Raw genomic sequence first — 21,083 nt, forward strand, 5'->3', positions numbered from 1 at the left:
AGCCTGAAGGGGAAAGAAAAAAAAGAAATCCTGGAGGGCATGGTGCAGAATTTTAAGAAACATGGACTTTGTTCTGCAGCCTTAGCTTTCCACCCTGTCATGGTGTACACAGGGAGGGAGGTGAGGGTGATGGAAGTGGAGGTATGCAGTCAGGTATCAGTGGTTGCAAGCATCATTATTATCGCTTGAGGTATGAATTTTAAAGATTTTAAAGAAAAAGTCAAATTAAGCAGGGATGTGTGATAAACTAACTTAGTGTGTATTAATTTTGATAAGAATATTAAACATTCATAATCTACCAGATGGCTGTGATGCATGGCGCCAAATGCTTTCCCCACAAATTAATCCATTTAGGTCTCATAAAAAAGCACTGAGAAAAGTTCTTTATTGTCCCCATTTTACAGAATGAATGACTGAAGATAAAAAAAAATCACCCACACAGAACCATCAACAAAGATTGGGTGCTTCCTCTTAATCCTTATGCCATGGTTTAGACATTTGTAAGATCAAGGGTGAGACATCAGAGAGGTGTTACTGCTCGTGTAGAACATGTTGAGGGGTGATGTTAAAGGATGAGCTTGATTTGAATGCGGCTTGAGCAAATCATCTTTCTGAGTCTCTATTTCCTGAAAGAATTGAAATAAAGGCTAAATCAGACAATGCATTTAAAGTGTCATGGTATAGGAGAAGGGCCAAAATGGGTAGTCAGCATGCATTCACCCTTAGTAATTGCCAGTCTACCCCTTCCACAGGCCCTCCGGTACCTTCTACTGTACTGGAACACCCTTGGAAAAGTTTGAAAACTCTGTTGGTGAAATCAATGGTTGTAATGAGAAAGCCTACCCAGCTGATTCTGCCCCAACTTTAAGTCACTCAACCAGCTAGGAGACAGGTATAAAATGGTGTTTAGGTATGAAATGGATCGAATATTCACTTATTGTGGTGGCTTTTAGCACTAAAAGCCCGTGATTCCAGAATCCTCTCTAGTTGCCTTGCCCTGATACTTGGTTGTATATTTTTATTATACTGAAGATCAGAAAGACTCCAGCTCACATGTAAATGGTGAACACTGCACTCCTTTATTCACTGCATTATTTAAATATGGAGATAACTTCTAAGTCTTCTATTAAATGCCTCTTAGCTTAAGTGAACCTTTCAGTGCCGTTGTGACCCTTAACAACACTAGGACTTCCAGTGCCATTGTGACCCTTAATAACACTAGGACTTCCAGTGCCCTTGTGACCCTTAACAACGCTAGGACTTCCAGTCTTTGATCTTTCAAATAGTTCTTGTGTATTCCAGCCCCATTCGAATTCAGCCTTACCAAAAAAAGAGCATATTTGTTGTTACACGCTTCCTCACTGAATCTTAGAACTTTTTTTTTCTTACATGGAGGTTTTAACATAAGCAAACTAAATGTCCAGCAAGGTTATTAACACAGGAATGAGACCATATTTTTGTAAGCACGTAGAATGGATTGTATGATATGTTTTTGTAGGAATAAGCCTGTTTCATGACTGAATCCCATGATAGATTGGTGGCTAAGAGCATGCCAAGTGTCCGTCTGTATAATTGTGCATCATGCTGAGTGCACAGCAGCACGCAGGGAGGGTTAAGGAGACCAGGCTCCCAGACTTGCCAACCTTCATCTTATCCGCTCTCTTTTTCATCAGGACATACTTATTACTTAGATGGTTCTGGTTGGATAAAATACTCTGAAATCTGACCTTTTAACATGAACTCTCCTTAAATTTGTTAATGACATGGGTGTTTTCAGCAATCTTGTCTTTTCACTGTTTACAGATTTATCTGCTTAATAAAGTAACGTTTGTTGATTATATAAAGTTGAAACAGCAGAAATGTGCATGGAGCGGGTGCTCGGCCAAGTGGTTAAGAAGTCTGTTACTACTCAAAGCCAATGTCAGTGTACCTGGATTAGAACCCCCGGGGACAACTCCTGACCCCAGCCTCTTCTTGGCACTCACCCTCAGAGGCAGCAACGAAGGCTTAATCACATGGCTCCTGCTACCCACGCAGCTTCGTGCTTTATGCACCCTGCTGGCTTTTGGGGACATCTGAGAAATGAGCCAGCTTTGCTGCCTGCTCACTCACTCGCTCTCTTTCTTTCTCATCACTTCTCAAATAAATAATTTTTAAAGGTACACACAGAAAGTGTACATTCCTGTAACTCCAACAAATCACAACAATATTGCCATCTTTGATAATTGCATGCATATACTGGTTTAATAATTTTTATTTGCTGTTGATATCTTTTTCCAAAGCAGTTAGTTATCCTTAGAACTTAAAAAAAGCAAATTTTAAAAAGAGGAGACAGAGAGAACTTTCATCTGCCGGTTCATTCCCCAAATGGCTACAATGGCAAGAGCTATGCTGATGCAAAGCTAACAGCCAGGAGCTGCGTCCATGTCTCCCACATGGATGCAGTGCCCAAGAACTTGAGCCATCCTCCACTGCTCTCCCAACCACATTAGTAGAGAGCTGGAGAGAAAGTGGAGCAGCCAAAACTTGAACCATTGACCAGGTGGGATGCTGGCATCCACAGTCTCCTGATGCTTTTGTGAGAGTTCCCTAGGCTCCAAAAATCTGGGCTCAGCCAGCACCAGTGGACAGAATTGTTCACTAAGTTCCATTTTGACCATATTTTGGAAAATATCCTAAAGCTGGGAACTTGTTCAATTCTCATTATCAGTTCTCTTGCAAAAGTATCTGCATCCCAAACTTCTAAAAAATTATCCTAACATGCCTACGTGCACTGTTGGAGCCTTAAAGAGTGTGGCCATTTTTGGAGGTGGGCAAGGCTCTGGAAATCTGATTCAGTGAGGAAGCCCTTGAAGCAGTTCTAATTTTCTTTTTCTTGCTTAACGGCTGTTTTCTATTAGGAGGATAATTTTAGGTGTTTGTTTTCCAAACATAATCCCCCAATTCTCAATGAGATTTGTAAGATGACAGTGTTTGACAGCATGGCATTGTAAGGGTGCTGTTCTCGTGCAGAGATCCTTTCTACGAAATTTCCCATTTCCTCACCTGGGACTATGTCTTCCCCAGGAGAGACCTACCCGTCCTGTCCCAACCAACAGGCCCTGAGTCCCTAGGCTTTCATACCTAGAAGGCATCTCAGAAGTCACTGAGATAAAATCACCTACCCAGAATTAGTGATAGATGTGTAATGGAGCAAGGATCCCAAATCATCATCAGTGAGGGAGGCAACACGAACTTAGTACCCTACCTGCCAGATCTGCACTTAGGCATCTCAAGCATCTCTCGTTCAGTCATCAGAGTCGCACAATGAGGCAAGTGCTGCTATTATCCCTATTTCACAGATGAAGCAATTGACACTCAAAGGTTAAGTCATTTGTTGTGAGGTACAGAGCCAAGATGGAGTGGGGGAAGGAAGCAGGTGACAGACGGTCTCTGGAACTTCTTTCTTTACAGTTTAATCCTAAGCCAGGATGTTATCCTATGCCATACAACTAGAAATTATTTTTCCTCTAAAACCTTCAACATCTAGCCATTTCCCATGCATCATCAGAGTATATATCATGGCCTTGATGGTGGTTGTTCATTGAGATTTTTAAGAATCATGTGACAGGGTCTTCAAACTGTTCTTGAAAAATGCATCTTAACAAAAGACTATGCGTGAATTTCAAAACCTTTTGCTACAAAATGAACATCTTTTACTTCCATTTTTCTATAAACTGTTTGAAGTGTCATTATATGCTTAAGGTTGGGAATCTGTGACCCCTACTACTGCGTCCTGCTTCTTACCTGCTTGTTACCTCACACTGTTTTGAAAAGTAGTTCTGTTTAATATGTGACACAAAAGGAGGTGATATTATTTGTCACCTTTTTCCAAAGATTTATTTATTTGAAAGCCAGATTCACAGAGAGAGAATTTCCTTAGACTGATTCACTTGCTGAAAAGCCTTAAGTCCCAGGACTGGGACACATCAAAGCCAGGAGCCAAGAGCACGATCCCTGTCACCCATATAGATGGTGGGAGCCTAGGCACTTGGGACCATATGCACTGCTTTTTTCCATGTCATTGTCAGGGTGTTCAGTTGCAGGTAGAGTAGCCAGATCATAAACCGGCATTCATATGAGATGTTGACAACACGGGCAATGGCTTAACATGCTATGCCACAACGTGGTCTCTATTATTAATCACCTCTGTCAAGGACCATACTTACTTTATTATTGTATGCTCAATTTATGTTTTTTTAATAAATAAGCAAATTAATTTTTATTTTTTGTAAAAGATTTATTCATTTTATTACAAAGTCAGGTATACAGAGAAGAGGAGAGACAGAGAGGAAGATCTTCCGTCCGATGATTCACTCCCCAAGTGAGCCGCAACGGGCCGGTGAGCGCCGATCCGACTCTTCCGGGTCTCCCACACAGGTGCAGGGTCCCAAATCTTTGGGCCGTCCTCGACTGCTTTCTCAGGCCACAAGCAGGGAGCTGGATGGGAAGTGCAGCTGCGGGGATTAGAACCGGCGCCCATATGGGATCCCGGGGGCTTCCAAGGCGAGGACTTCAGCCGCTGGGCCAGGCCGCTGGGCCCGCAAATTAATTTTTAAAATGTATAAGGTATAGTCAGCATCTCTTAAGGCACAAATACTCTACTTTGGAAAGAACCTAAAACAAATTCAACGTAATAGAAATGTCCAAGTTGTTTACAAATTCAGCCAGTTTTTTCTGAGCTAAAGAATGCTAAGAGCTGTTCATTCACAAATGAGTTCTGAGAAAGACAACGTTGGGGATTAGACACGTAGGGGAAACTTTGAATGCTCTTTCTAGAATTATTCAAGTGGTGGGTGTACAAGACATGTAGCCAATTGGTGGAAGAGTTTGGATATGGCTATGTGTCTGTTGAGCTGAAATTTGTAGGGCTTTTTCTGTAGTTTCCTATCTTTGGTTCCTTCAAACCCCACTTTGGAGTACTCCCTCACTCTGGATCCCTAGCAAGATAATACAAGTGCATTTCACAGGAGATGCTTCTGACCCCAAGTTACAGAGATCCTGACCCTGCTTGCCTCTTTCCCAAGCCTTTCTGAAGCATTAGTTCTGTTGACACAGGCCTTTACCTTCCCACTCTGTTCATTCTAGGAGCATCACTGCCTTCGTATTAAAATCCTGGGGGATTGCTACTACTGCGTTTCTGGACTACCTGAGCCCCGCCAGGACCATGCCCACTGCTGTGTTGAAATGGGTCTCAGCATGATCAAAACCATCAGGTAATTTACAGTTTGTTCCATGCCATCTGGGCACTCAATATGCAGAATGAGTAACACCCACTTGTCCCATCTATCCTTTTCAGTACATCAAATGCATGATGAAAGACAGATCCTGTCAGCCTATTTCATGAGCACTATGTACTCATAAAATAGAAATCTATTATAGAAATCTATTAAGCTATTAGATTCATTTCTAAGTATAACTCCGTTTGTGCCACAAGTTTGTTTCATAGATGTCCTCATGAGGCTATGGCAAGTGACAAGACGAAGACCACCCTCGCCTTTAGGGGGTTACAGTGCAGAGACTGAGATAAATATAAGCCTTTCGGGAGCAGAGATGTATATGCTGCTTTTAGAAAAGGGGAGGAACAGTATCCAACAGGCAAGGTGGACAGCTTTGGAAACAAAATGCAGAAATGCAGATATCAGGATGGGCTGCAATGGTAGCTTGTGAGGTCTGGGGCTGGAAAAGCTGATGCAGATGAACTCTGGGTTGGAACACCTGGGATTTACAGGGCCTTAGCACGTTAAAGTGTCACTCTTTACACTAAAGCAAATAAGAAATCACTGAAGGAGTTCCACTGGGGTTAGTTGCATTGATATATGGCAAGTGTTTTTGGCTTTATTAGTTTATATGACAAGCAGCAGCTTAATCAAAATGAGGAAATTTGCTGAGGACAAGTACTCTGGACCTAGACGATGCATGATTATTCTCAGACAGAAACTTGGTACTATCTTATGTATTTTTGAGATTTTAAAGTGGTGACAGAATTCTAAATGTCATCTTCACACAACCTCTGCAAAGGTGTTAATAGAAGTTACAGGGACAGAACCATATTGAAATACACATGAGCACTTTGAAAAGTTTATGGAAACTTTGGATAAATGTCTTGAAATAAAATAGTTTTTAAGTGCATGTACAGTTTTCTCATCATACACATTTCTCATGAACTTTTTAAACAACTGTCAGTGTGTGTGTGTGTGTGTGTGTGTGTGTGTGCGCGTGCGTCTAAAAAGAAAAAATATCTTCCACATGTTGTTTTGTTCCCCAGATTCCTGCAAGAACTAAGACTGAGCCAGGCTAAATCCAGGAGACCTGGACTCTAACTGGGTCTCCAGCGTGAGTGTAGGGATTCAAGTACCCAGGCCATCACAAGCTGCTTTCCAGTGGGTACGTTAACAGAAAACTGGTTTGAGAGCATAGTCAAGACTTGAAGCAGGTATACCACCATGAGCTGCAGAAATCTCAATGGCAACTCATCTGTTATTCCACACTCAGCCCTGGAAGAGGGGTATGACCTCCAAGTAACAAAAGAGAAGCACACAGAAAAGCCTTTTCAAATTGAATTATCTTAGTGGAATTCAGGGCCTTTTATTGAACTCTCCACCCAAATGCTTCGGGTATTCAATTAATCAAAAACAGTGTCTTACAATAAAGAAGCAATAGGAGTTTACCACATCAAACTTAGGTACATAGACAAATGGTGAATTGGGAGGAACCAGAGACCATGGTTATCATTGCTTTAATATCAAAACTTGGGATTCCTTCATTCTCTTGACAGGATCATACTTTTATACTTTCATTCAATTGAGAAGGAATTAGAAGATCAAAAGATAAAAATATTCCAAATGACACAACTGATATATTTTTAAGTATGACATATTTAAGTTTTTCAGCCCCACGCTGTGCCACTTCGCCAGTCCTGAGTTGCCCAGTTAGTGATGATTGGGTCCGGAATAATCCATCTGCATCCATGCACCTGTACAAACTGGTAGATTATTGATCTACTGTGAGGCAGAGACTACAATGAGCTACCTTCCTTCAACAGAAATCATGTGCCTTCAGAGAAAGCAGTTTTAGTAAAGGATAAATATTTTAGAAAAATATACAATTTTCAATCTGTGCATCCTATCTTTGCTCATGGGAAGCGAAGTTATTGAATAAAATTCATAGTTCCCATGTCTCAAGGGAAAATTCTGAAAGTCTCACGCAAAATTAAGAAGAGAATTCCAGGGATGAGCAGGGGAGATGAATTTACATTATTTTTCTCTAAGGCACATGGTGAAAACTCAGCCCTCACCACCTCTACAACTAAGTAGAAATCTGAACAAAATGATTAAAAATGACCATCTATTAGTTTTCTATCTTCTGTAATGATGAAGAAATTCTCTTCTTTAAGGAATGTAGAAAGAGGAGAAAGAATATATGAACGAAAAGATAGATTAGGTTAAGATGTAATGTCAGAGGAGAAAAGGAAAATCAAGGAAGCTTCCAGGATTTATGGGAAAAATTTAAATACATATATTAGGAAAACATCCAGGTATAGAAATGTCAAAGATCCCCAATAAGATTCAATACAAATGACTTAAGACATATTACAATCAAGTAAAAAACTAAGAAAGACAGAAGATACAGAACATAGCAAAAAAAAAAAAAAAGCAGTATTTGGATAGTCAGACAACTCTAGAAATAGATTTTTGAGCAGACACCTTACAGGATAGAGTGGGATGATACACTCAAAAGGCTAAATTTTAAACACCAATCAGAAGCCTGCCTGGTGACTCAATAGGCTAATTCTTCTCCTGTAAGTGACCAATATCCCTGATGGGCACTCATGCTACTCCTGGCTGCTCCACTTCCTGTCTAGCTCAGGGCTTGTGACCTGGGAACACGGTGGAGGATGGCTTGGTTTCTTGAGCCTCTCTGCCCAGCTGGGAGCCCTGGAGGAAGCTCCTGGTTCCAGACTTCTGTTCAGCTTAGCTCCAGTTATTGCAGTCATTTGGCGAGTGACTCAGTGAATTAGTAGTCTCTCTTTCTCTCTCTCTCTCTCTCTCTCTCTCTCTCTCTCTCTCTCTCCATTTGTCTCTCCTTCTCTCTGTAAATCTGCCTTCCAAATAAAAAAAGAAAGGAAGGAAACCCTATCAATCAAGAAAGTATTCATTACTAAATCTGTCCTTCAGAAATGAAGAGACACTGTCACAGATCTACAAAACCGAGAGAATCCGTCAGCACTGGTGTTACAAGAAATGCTAAAAAAGAGTTGTGTCACCTGAGGTTGTTAATGAGTAACACAAAAACATTTGAGGTATCAAACTCACTGGTAAGAATAAGTGCATATTCAAAATTGGAATATTCTAATTAATGCTGTAGTGGGAGTGTTTAAACTGCCTAAATGTATGGAAGTTAAATGACTAAACTATTTCACTGTTAAAAAAAACTACAGCAATTATTAAGAGATAAAATATGCAAAGATGGAAATAGTGACATGAAAAATTAAAAATGTGTGGCATGACAATGTAAAAGTATAGAGCTTGTGTACAGTGAGGGAAAAATAATAAAGGTTGTAAAAGCCACATGGGAGCCAAAAGATATCTCTTTATAGTATACAAACAAAAAGCAAAAAGTAGCAAATGAAGACATACCATTTAGTCACAGATGAAGACCTTAGGAAAGGAAGAAATGAGGCAAAAATCTACTCCTCCAAAAAATCATTTGTAAGTTCTTACCAATCCAGTCAGTAATTCTCTTGCATGTAAATAGATTAAATCTTGCAGTCAAAATATATAAAACAAGCAAATAAATATTTTATTTTCATTTTTTAAAATATTTTGACTTAGTATTATGAAGTGAGCAAATTTACTGCCTTTCACAGTACAGATTTAACAGCATAATAGTACTTCGCACCCTATCCTCTCATTCTTTCCTTATTTATTTTTGACTTTTAAATTACTTACTTGCAATTCACTTAACCATCACAGGCTTCACACTCCATTAGACAAAGATTCTAACCACTAGTCAGCTGAAAAAATATGTACTGTTTCTTCGTAGTGTAGACTAAGTCTGTAAACAATAATCAAATCTCAAAATATCGATCTCACTCATAAAGGTTATGTTCTTGTCGTCTGAATGTTAGTTACCACAGATGAGAGAAAACCTGTGATATTAGTTTTTGGGGGGCTGATGTAAGCCAGACACTAAACATAATGGCTTCAGTGATGGGTATCTACAAGTGCGTATATGGAGATGTGTGGGTATATGTGTGGGTGTTTATATGGAAGTGTGTGTGTTGAGTATACGCATTGAAGCAGGCCTTGATGACTAACACAGATCTAAATTTAGACAATTGGGTTACTGTACAGAATGTTGGGATTCTATAGGCAAAAGAATATACAGTAGGGAAGTGACAAGTTCTGATCTAGATGTCAGAAAAATCTAACTGTGGAGAAGGATGGCTCTTTGTGTGGCTAACACTGGGAAAGAAACTGTCTAGATCTTTCTGTAACAATCTAAGAGAAGTTGGAACAGAATAGCAACTGTGAAACAGAAAGGAAAGGATGATAATACTTCAAAACTGAGACCCTGGGGGACACCCTAGATGATTTACAACATAGAAACCTTAACCAATTTAAACATTTGTCATGACAATACGTTGACCATTGAACTAACAACACTCTGAGTTTCAGACAGGATTCTATCTCATGAAAGATACGGTTTGCTGCTGGCCAGTGTTCTCAAAGGAGTGTTCTTGTTCTGAAGGTCTCTTTATGGGTAACTTGCTGAGTGCAGAACAGGCGCTGGAGATGTGAAGCAACAAAGCCAGTGTGTTTGCTGCTTCTTCCTCTTATTGGGTGTGTAACTTTGTATGCATGACATAACCTAGAGCTCTTATCACCTCTTCATAAGACAGGGACAATAAAATTACATCTTCACAATACCCCTTTGTAAACTCAAATGGGAAATATTCATATTATTAAAGTAGAAATGGTTTAGTAGCACCTTGGAAGACAAGCTGGGTTTGCATACTGGAAAATTTGACTCAGTAGAGTCACAGGTATCTTTGTTTAGCTTCTTCTATATGCTAGTAAAAAATAATAGCAATGTAACTTTATTAATCACTTATTGTATGCCGGACACTGAGATAATGAACATTATCTCATTAACTCTTCATGACAGAGTTGCAAAGTTAAAAATTCAAATAAGGCAGAGCAGATGATGTAAAGCATGTCAACCTGTACCATTGTAGTGATGCTGCTTGATTTTTGAAACTCTCGAATTGGATTACCACTTTATTGGCAGGAGACTTGCAATTACACAGGTTCTATAACTGCCTGATAGCACACAGATCTTCCATCATGGCACGGGGATATTAGTCTGGAACCAAATGCCTGCAAAGCCATGAGTCTTAACCTTTGCAGTATCTAGCTTCACAACTTCAGTTTTGTGTATTTTCTGCTGATGCCTGAATTCCACCACCGATACCAAGGAGCAACATATGGCTTGAGAGCTCTTACACACATCTCTAGTAAATAAGTATAATTGATAATTAGAAGTGGAAAAAGTTCATAAATAACCAGAAATACCAAGAAAATAATCCTTAACCAATAGGATCTCCTAATATACTGATTTCATCAAAAATATTTTATTTGAGAAACATGGTAACAGCCAGATAAATAGCTAAGAAGACACTGAATGTAAGTTTGCCTCTAATGTGTCTCACACATGTCTATTTACACAATTGAATAAACTCAAATAAAATTAGATGACAATTTCTGTTACATAGATTGAAGAGGGGAACCAAGTGCCACTTCATGATACGTTGGAGTCTGTCTGGGGGAGTCTGGATTACTGAGAAGATGCCAAAGTCAGCACCGGGCTCTGTTTCTGCAACAGCGTTATTCATGATTTACGGAAGTTGTCCCCGTGGCATCCTAATGAGAACTGCAGAGCCAGATCTTTGCAATGCAGTTGTTGAAAAGTCATAGGAATGACATGAGAATACAAAGTAGGAGCTGGCCTTTCTCCAGCAGTTAATTAGAGCAAAATTTTTCATCCTGTGGCAGAGCTTCCCTGCTAAGCAGTAGGTTAGACTAGGAAAGAACAGCCGGAATTACCTTGCTTTCTACCGACTGGAGGCAAGAACACCCACACCTTCCCTCAACATCTCTTGTATTTTTCTTTTTTGTCTTTATCTCACCCTAGTCTCTCCCCCTCTTTCTTTCCCTCTCTTTCTTTCTCAGTCTCTTTACCTCCCTTCCTCACTGTTTCTCTCCATTTTCTCTCAGTTTCTTCTCATTCTGTTCTAAAATGGTGTTTCTAAATGTGTGGCATTTAGAAATCTGTACTCTTTCTAAAGATGCGAGGACTATGATGGTTTTATCACACAAACACGTTTCTGGCTTCTTTTTCACAAAATAATTTATAATGGTCAAAATAAAATAGATCTGGTAATAATAGTTAATGAAGCCAATGTGAGCTAACTATTCACTATATATCTAGCACTAAATTAAATAATCCTGCTCACTTGATTGACATAATACCAGCAATGATACGAGAGAAGCACTTCTACCTTTCCTAATTTTTATATTTAAAAAACTGAGACTTTGATAGGACACACAAACTTTCACATACACTGTGTGACAGAACAAAGACTAAACTACATCTGCATCAACCCAGACATGTCTAAATGATAGCAAGTACTCAGACGCTTGACATGTATATGAGATGGATAGACGACCAGTCACTGGATATCACAGCTTACGTGAATAGCCAATGGCATATGACAATACTTGTGAGTTTAAAAAGTACAAATAGTAGAATTCATGCACACTTATTTATAAAAAGGTAACTTTTAGGAAAAAAAGCCTAGTTTTACAAAAAGAGAAGTCATAAAACACTGTAACAGAAGATAGGTGGTTTTGATTCTCATCCGTGTTTTTTTTAGCATTTTCCCTTTTCAGAAATACAAGGGCATTCCAAAATGTCTCAGAGAAACAAAATTAAATATCATATGCATTTTCCATGACCCTCATCATCATGTATCACTGATACAGCTAAAAAGGAAAAGAAGCTTTGACAAATCAAATTGGGGTGAAGAGAAAGGCATTTGTATTAACATTCTCAAAAAAAAAAAAAAACAGCCAACAGGATGTTTGTATACACACAGAGAAATGTGTTGCAAGAGACTGTGAGAGCCTGGAAAAGGCTGGCTGGCTGGAGATTCAGGGGATGTTGGCACTACAGTTCAAGCGCATAGACAGTGCAGTGAGAAACCCATCATATCCAGGGGACACCACTGTTTCTTCTCCTAGGATTTTAAATGACCAGGAAGATACATTCACATGATGCAGGAAAATCTGATTAATTCAAAATGTATAGATATACTTGTTCATCTCATTCTAAACAAATACCTTTATAGCCTTAGTTAGGCTAGCATTTGACCAAATATATGGATACTATAGGCTAATCAAGTTGGCACATAAAATCAACCATCACAATGTTCTTCTGCCTCATAGGCAATGGCATCTGTGAGAGCACCAAGTTAGAATGCAGAGTCTTAGACGCGTGTAGACAGCTGTGAACAAGAAGCAACATGTTCCTCCCGCTTATAAAGGGGATAGGACCATTGGAAGTTGGTAAACAGAGCAGTCCACTGCAACCATCACTGTCTTTTCCTCTTAAAGACCTGAAATATCCCATTGGATGGAACTGTGTTCCAACAGTATCCCTGACTCAGTTTGTGTTCGTTCTCTAAATGTAGGGCTCCTCCCAGAGGCCCTGATTCCCTGACGATCCACCCATCACTCCACTCCTGAGGCACAATTCTCACACTAATCCAGTGATGCAGCTAGGATGAAACCATGTGATGTAATGAAGCATGCTTTCCCTTGAACACTCAAGAGATTGTGGTTGACATTCTGCTTCCAGGAGTGTTTCACATGTTAGACTTATTTCCTTCTTTGAAAAGTTAGAATAATCATATGGGAGGGCAGATACACATGGTGAGATCTGAATATTGGAGACAATGGAGGTGACTTCATCTCACCACCGCGTTAGAAACCAAGCACTGTACAGTGTACAAAGACCTAAGGCAACAGACATGGCCTGTGCCTGTGACGTCCATCTCTATTCCATGCAAAGTCCCAAGTGAATTGCCAAAAACTCAGCTATCCACACAGAGGAAGAATTCCATCAAGCCAAAACTATAATAAGAAATGTGGTGAAATTGGATTCTGCCTATTTTCAAGGACCATGTTAGAAGCTTGAAATAAGCCATGAAAGGAATATCTACACCCCAAACATTGACAAGCATTAGGAATGAAGGTGTTTTGTCCCAAAAGAGACAGTTGTGAAACATTTACCAGCACAAAACTGGCTAAATTCTTAAATGCTACACTCAGGCTTTTATAGGATGGAGCAGAGAATATATCAGCACCAAAGATAAACTCTGTTAAGAATGAAGGTGTTCTTGTTGACACCGCTAGAGTCATATTCTACCTTCCTCTGTGTACCAGTAACTGGCCTGGCCACAGTCCATTTGCAACATATACCCTGTGTTCATGTATATGAATTCATGTTGGAGTACCCATGAATTAAGTTAAAGAACATTTGACCAAGAATTCACAGAGCCTGTGTCTGGAGCATTTTAGAACCAAAAGGAGTGGGCCCAGTGAGATAGCCTAGTGGCCAAAGTCCTTGCCTTCCATGCACCAGGATCCCATATGGGCACTGGTTCGTGTCCCAGCTGTCCCTATTCCCATTCAGCTCCCTTCTTGTGGCCTGGGAAAGCAGTCAAGGACAGCCCAAAGCCTTGGGACCCTGCACCTGTGTGGAGACCCGAAGAAACTCCTGCCTCCTCTCTTCACATTAGCTTAGCTTTAGACATTGTAGCCACTTGGCGAGTGAACCAACAGATGGAGGATGTTTCTCTCCATCTCTCATTGTCTCCGTAAATCTTTCTAATAAAAATAAATAAATCTTTAAAAAGGGGAGGAAGTAAGAAAAGAAAGAAAGAAAAGAAAAGAAAGAGAGAGAGAAAGGAAGAAAGGAAGGGAGGGAGGGAGGGAGGCAGAAAGAAACTCGCAAGAAAGGCAGGAGAAGAAGGAGGGAGCCAAATCACCCTAGCTTTTAAATTTCCTATAAGAAGCTGCCTGTCAAACAGTATGGTTTAGACAAGGAGTTCTTTTTGTGAAGAAGAGGATTTCAGTTTTGTGGAATGCACATTGTAATCCATATTCTTTGTAAGTTTGATTTGGAAATGGTCCCACGGAAGACTTTGATTCTGATTCTTCACAATGGTGGTTTGCAAACTTCTTGCTCTTTACACCCTCAAATAATAAGTTACAACCCTCACCCAATTCTAAGTTGACATGTAACTATCAATCATAAAAGCATGCTTATTTTGTTTATAGGAAGTACAAAACATTAAATGATTAAGTAATTAAAATGGGAAAGATCTATAATAAAAGTATGTTTAATGATAAAATTCTTAGAAAATAGGTTTTAATATCTCATTTCACTAAGTATACTTCTATGGAGCAGACTTTGACTCCTCTCAAATTTCATATTTTAAAACTTTAGTCCTGGTGATGATTTGTGGAAATGGAGTTAAGTCAGTTTAGATAAGTTCACGAGAATGGGGTTCTTTTGGTCCACATGGTGCCCTGAGAGAAAGAGACACCAGAGAGCTTACCATTGATTGTCTCTCTTCACCATGGGAGGACATACCAAGCAATTCAGCTTCAGCATGGAAAAGGACATAGGGCCCACTGTGTTCCACCAAGATTATAGAATATATGATTTTGATCAGCAAGAAGACATAAGAAATTTGAGGAAGAAACTGAATAGGGTGAACCATAGTTTTAAGTGGTGACTGACGGACAGCCTTGGTCTAGGGCTGTAGAATTATGAATGTGGTCCATAATCAGCAGCAGCAACATCAACTGGAAATTGACTGGACGTGTAGAATCTTGGGCTCCACCCGAGATCTGTCAAATCAGATTCTCCCTCACATAATTCAAGCATTATGCATACCTTATCACAAAAAATGGCGCTGGCATGAGAGACTGGGATTCTTTGCCCTTGTGGCTAGGTCTGGCCTAGAGACTGCCAGGAGATGTACTTTAACAGCTGTGGGGGATAACAAAACTCCATGGCAGGAAGGACAGATGGTATTGAGGGGTAGGAAGGGAAATGCATTAAACACTAATGGGAATTAAGAGGTAAAATGAAGGAGACTAAAAGTAATCAAAGAATGAGTGCCCCACCACTCTACAAAAACTCCAAACTGTCTATGCCTCCACTATCCCTCTGTAAGTGTTAATTTAGGAGAAAGATCATTTTATAGCAGCCAAAATTTCGCTGAGCTGGCTCAACAAGGAAATTCTGACCCAGGTGCAAAGCCACCTTGACTCAGTGTGTCATTATTCTCAGATTCAGAGACATGAAGGGAAGTCAGATCAACACTGCTCACTTCCTCAAGATTGCCAGCCAGGACCAAGAGGACCATTGTTCTCCCTGTGCTCCTACTAGGCAGTTCTTAGCAGGGAGGTCTCTTGCTAGCACATCAGGTTTCCACTCCCAGCAATTGGAGACAAATACAGCCAAGTGTCCAAACCACATTCATTCAGATGTCTGGCATGGTGAGTGTCAGTCAAGCCCCATACCTTAATACCTGGGTGATCTTGGGAGAATAACTTACCCTCTCTCCACTCTGGCTTCCTTAACTATCAAGCAAGAATTAGTCATCTCAAAACAAGCTCCATAAGTATGCAAATCGGTTTATCTATTTGGCTCACTTCTTGTGTCTATCAAGATCTTCAACATGCTTCTTGAGTGGATGGCTGGCTGGCTGGATGGATGGATGAATGGATGGATGGGTGGGTAGATGAATGGATGGATGGGTGGGTAGGTGAATGGATGAGCTGGCCATTTTGCATAGAATGATGTGGGGTTGACTTGGATTGTGAAGATGGAATATCTGACACAGAAGAGGTAATGGGCATCTCTTAACGTTCTTAGAGTCTCAGTTTCCTCATCTGCAAGAGGGAAGGTTTTGACACACTCACAGCCCTCTCAAAATTACTGTGCATGTTCGAGTGAGATCTTGAAGAGGGAAGTGCTTTGTTAAATTGCAGCTTCTATGTTGGGATGAGTTTCACTCAAGTGCAGCACAGGCCAAAAAATGAACCAGAGTTAAAGACCCACCACACCAGCATCCCCAAATCCACACTGACTCTTGAAGCATCCTTATTATAAATTCACTGATTTTTAAGATAAATTTGTCAAGTTCAACATCCATAGGCCAAGCCCAGCCTACTACTTTTTCTGCTATTTTTTTAAAGAAGCTATACATGGTAACAGAAAGCAACCTTTGTGTTTAGACTCACATACCTGTTATAAAAGCTTTCCACATAAAACTACGTAACCCAAAAGCAATGCACTTTTTATAACTCACTTGTATCATCAAAATTCCACATCTACACAATACTCTTCAAGCACAACTGAGCTCCATAACTGCCTCACCTTTGTTTTGTTCTGGAAAGTCACAAGGTACTGTTTCTTCCTGGTAACTGTATTAAACAGGCTAGGGGAAGATAATTGCTGTAAATAATTATTGCTGTCATGGTTTTAGCAGAAAATGAAAATGAGTAATCAATTTCCAAATTTTTAATCCTCTGATTCAACCTATGTAGTTGAAAGTCATCATAGCTGACAACAATTGAAAGTTGTGAGTGTCCTGTATGTATCAGATTAACTGTTTTACATGTTTAATTTTATGAACACTCTTCAGGGAACCAGCCCCCCTCCTTATATTTGAAGAAACCAAGATTCTGAGACTAATACTAATAAAACTAGCCTTTAGTAAATAGGAAGCCCAATAGCACAACCAGCATGGCTTTGATACCTGTGTCTGGAGCCCAACTCAGCAATGGTAAAATCTGCATTGGGATTCTGGTCTCTGACCCTAAAACAAAGAAGTTGAGTGTTTATCCCACAGTGCCAAACTGCTACTCTGCAAAAATTATTCTCATTTTCTGCTTATTCATTGAGAATATAGAGTCCAGTTTAAATATCAGTGACTGTTACTGGCTCGTGCCTCCTGAAACTCCTCCAGCAACTTCTATGGATGGATGAATTGACCAGAAAATGAACTACTTGCAGCATTTAAGTTAAATGAATAATTCTAATATCCTTTATCTTATCCTTATAACTGTAACATTGCTCCCTCGATTAAAAAAGATACCTTCAGTTTTCTGCTGCTAATCATTGTACTATTTGTCCCTACCTATACAGAACTACAAAATATCAAATGGTTTTTAAATTTTCATCTGTTTTTTAAAAAAGAGACTCACTGTATTTTATAGGTACACTTCAAGGAATATATCTTAAAAATAGGCCCACCACAGAGCGAAGCTGCTGTTTGGAAAGGAAATGGTTTGAAGGGTCACCACCCTCCACCAACTAGCAGGTCCTAAAGCACTGGGTGTGGTTTAATCTTCAGACACAGGGATGTTCAGCAAAAACGCCAGAGAACCTTGCCTGCTAGGTTAGTAAACTCCTCTGAGCAATGCCCACATGTACGAACTATGCTTCACAGATGGGAACGATGAGATTCCAGCCCTCAGGAAACTCAGGATTGGTGGAGGACACAAGAGAAGCTGTAGGTGTTAAGTGAACCACAGTCACTTTCTCCTAATTTGTAGCTGATAAATCCCAGCAGACAGTCCCTGGGTGTAAACTTGAATTAAGCAAACTTGAAGATTTAAACAGAGAAACTTCCATTTTGGCTGCGTAGGAATCCAAAGGTCTTCCCCTCAAGAGCTGAACTTGAATGACTGTGTGTTGGAGGTTTTTTTTTATAATCACAGAATAGCCTTTCCAAAGAGGATCAATACCTATGAATTATGAATGACTTTTACATGGTTCCATTCTTATATTTTATTTAAGTCAAATTTCAGATGTAACCAAAAAGGGGTGAAGGAGACAATGCAATAAAGAAACTTTCAGTATTCTCACTATGATTTTTGTTTAGTAGAAAAAACTAAGAAATGTAAATGTCTTTTCATTAAGATGCTCCAGTGCATTCTCTGAATAATGTTAATTATCTAATAACATCAGCACAGCACACTGTTTAATAGTCTCTCACAACTTGTTGGTAAAGCACTTTAACATCCATCATCTCCTTTGGGACTTTAGCAGCTCCGTGAGAAAGCATCAGGTAGAACCCTATTTTACAACCCCTGATGATCAGGGTCAATGTTAAGCTATTTGTTTATGATCAAATTGCAAATCCCATACTTGTGGTGCAGAGAGTATGGGGTTTAAAAGCAAAACAGTGCCAATTTAGTCCTAAAATCCTGCTTACTATGTGATCACAGACAAAAAAAAAGTCTTTTACTGTCCCAGGCTTAAGTTTCTTTATAAAAAATAAACAATCCAGTAATCCTAAGTATATATTAAACAATATTCTGAACTCTCTACATACATTTTCCTCTTAACCATGAAGAGGCTATTGTTATTAACATTATTATCTTTGCTATTTAAATTATAGAGAAGTAAAATAGCTTATGTAGCCAGCAGGCAACACATCAAAATGTAAACTCAGTATTCCAGCAACTGCAATCTGTTGTTTTGAACTCTTTGGCTATAACTATGTGATGATGAGGAAAATGTGAATTGTGACTAATGATTGTACCAATTATAAAATTGCTGGTTATGATGAAGCTTTATTTTTCATTCACATTTTATCCCTGTTATGCAAGGAGTATATGAGGATATACCATTATCCACCCTACTCATTCAAAGGCACTGGGCAAGGGCTGAACTTTGTAACTGATGGCGGATACAGAAACGAGAACAAGAGTTGTTGGGACTGATCAAGCCCTTAGAGCTTCTGCCTAAAGTGGCACATAACATGTTAGTAACAGCATCAAAGATACAGGAGAGTGCAGTCTTAGCATAGTCTTGGACTCTAAGTCTACACTTAGTGGATGGGCAGAACAAATGGACACTCTTTTTTTAGGTTTATTTTAATTTTATTGCAAAATCATACATTCAGAGAAGAGGTGAGACAGAGAGGAAGATCTTCCATCCGTTGATTCACTCCCTAAGCGGCCCCAATGGCTGGAGCTGGGCTGATCCGAACCAGGAGTCTGGAGTTTCCTCCAGGTCTCCATCGCGGGTGCAGGGACCCAAGACTTTGGGCCGTCCTCAACTGCAGGGATCTGGATGGGAAGCAGGGCTGCTGGGATTAGAACCAGTACCCATATGGGATCCTGGCACATGCAAGGCGAGGACTTTAGCCACTAGGCTGTGGCGCTGACCCCAAATGGCCAATCTTAATAAACAACCTCATGGAAACCAATCTGCAAGTACATCAGAAGGTGACATGCTCCTCCCAAGTTCTGGCAGCAGTTTCTTGCATTGCCAAAATGTTTTCAGCTGCTCCCTATGATGTTCATTGTCAATTTGTACAATTTTTAACCAAGAATTTGAGATAAAATAAAGGCCCAGAAAGTAGAATCGTCATTGGAGTCAAGAATGACCTCATTCAGGGCCAACATTATGACACAGAAGACAAAGCCACAATCTGCATTGTCAGCGTCACATGTGATCAATGCTTTGTGTCCTGGCTGCTCCACTTCTGATCCAGATGCCTGCTAATGGCCTGAGAACAGAAGCAGAAGGCCAGAATGTTTGGACCCCTGCCATGCATATTGAAGACCTAAATAAATCTCCTACCTCCTGGCTTGAACTTGGCCAGACTCTGGCCATTGCAGTCATCTCATGAGTGAAGCCATTGATAGATAGATGATAGATAGATAGATCGATAGATAGATAGATAGATAGATAATGTGTATATACACACATATATACGTATATATGTATCTCTCTCCTTATCTCACTCCAACTCTGAGTTCAAAAATTAAGCAAATCTTTAACCAAAAAAAGGAGCTAAAGGAGGTATTTTAATTATTGCTCAGATCAAGGAAGTTTTAGACAGGATAGGGTGAAAGGATGACATAAAATTACTATTTCGAAGGAGCCTCGTTGACCAAGCCTTGGGCAGGATGAGGCGAGGACCTCAGACAGAGTTATAATGATGGCCTGAATGAGGGTCTTCAGAACAAATTTGCAAGAAGAAAACAATAGTAGTTTGGGGCTATAGATGGAAAGAACAATGAAGTATGAAGCAATCACAGCTTTATGGACTCTGAGTAGAAAAGATTCTAACACCATAACCTGAGACAGATGTATGTAGCAGGTGTGAGGCGAAGGTTTATAATAACATGTGAGAGTACATATAAAAGGCCAGGAGTTTCTAAGAATCTGATAACTCCTTGTAGGAAAGTTGTGGAGGATGCAAGAGTGGGACTGCCTCCTGTGTTGAAAAATACTCTCTGTAGTCTTATACATGTGTCTCTCCAATCACCTACGTTAACAGGTACGTCCGGTCAAGGACAAAGCATGATGTGGATATGCGGATTGGAATCCACTCGGGTTCTGTGTTATGTGGTGTTCTGGGCCTAAGGAAGTGGCAGTTTGACGTCTGGTCTTGGGATGTGGACATTGCAAACAAACTAGAATCTGGAGGAATCCCTGGGTAAGCCAAAACAAAGTCCTTTCATTGCTCTGTACCGACTATGAAAACAGGTTTGCTGTGTGCAGAATTCAGAGGCATGGGTCTAAGAAGCAAATACTTAAGGAGACTGCACATTGAAACATCACACAAATATTGACCCCTTGTGTCTAATAAAGTGCACCAGAGGTCATAGAGATGCTGGCATGACACTGAGGTGTGCTGGTCCCTTCCCCACATAATAATGGTTCTTATATTTGGCTACAAATCAGAAGTGGCAACAACACATTTTAGGAGCCCTGGTATCCAAATCTTATGCTGATTCAGTTAAAGCATAGCCTATGAAGAATCTATTTTAGTTCTTGTGTCAATACTGTGAAAAGCCAAAGTTAAGACCTACAGAAAATTCAGAGCTTTCCTTGAAAATTGAACACAGCAAATTTGTGTGGGAAGGTTGGTCTAGACCCCA

The 21,083-nt window shown here is 39.9% G+C and overlaps 1 protein-coding gene across 1 annotated transcript in view; it reads left to right on the plus strand.

Annotated features, from left to right (window-relative positions):
• ADCY8 (adenylate cyclase 8) overlaps positions 1 to 21,083 on the plus strand; it is a 225,053-nt gene that overhangs the window by 106,886 nt on the left and 97,084 nt on the right. The window contains exons 5-6 of the mRNA XM_004580732.2: positions 5,128 to 5,255; positions 20,480 to 20,638. Coding sequence (XP_004580789.2) covers positions 5,128 to 5,255; positions 20,480 to 20,638 — 287 coding nt within the window. The remainder of the gene's footprint in view (positions 1 to 5,127; positions 5,256 to 20,479; positions 20,639 to 21,083) is intronic.

Source organism: Ochotona princeps, chromosome 9, assembly GCF_030435755.1.
Source record: "Ochotona princeps isolate mOchPri1 chromosome 9, mOchPri1.hap1, whole genome shotgun sequence".
In the NCBI taxonomy this organism is placed as follows: domain Eukaryota; kingdom Metazoa; phylum Chordata; class Mammalia; order Lagomorpha; family Ochotonidae; genus Ochotona; species Ochotona princeps.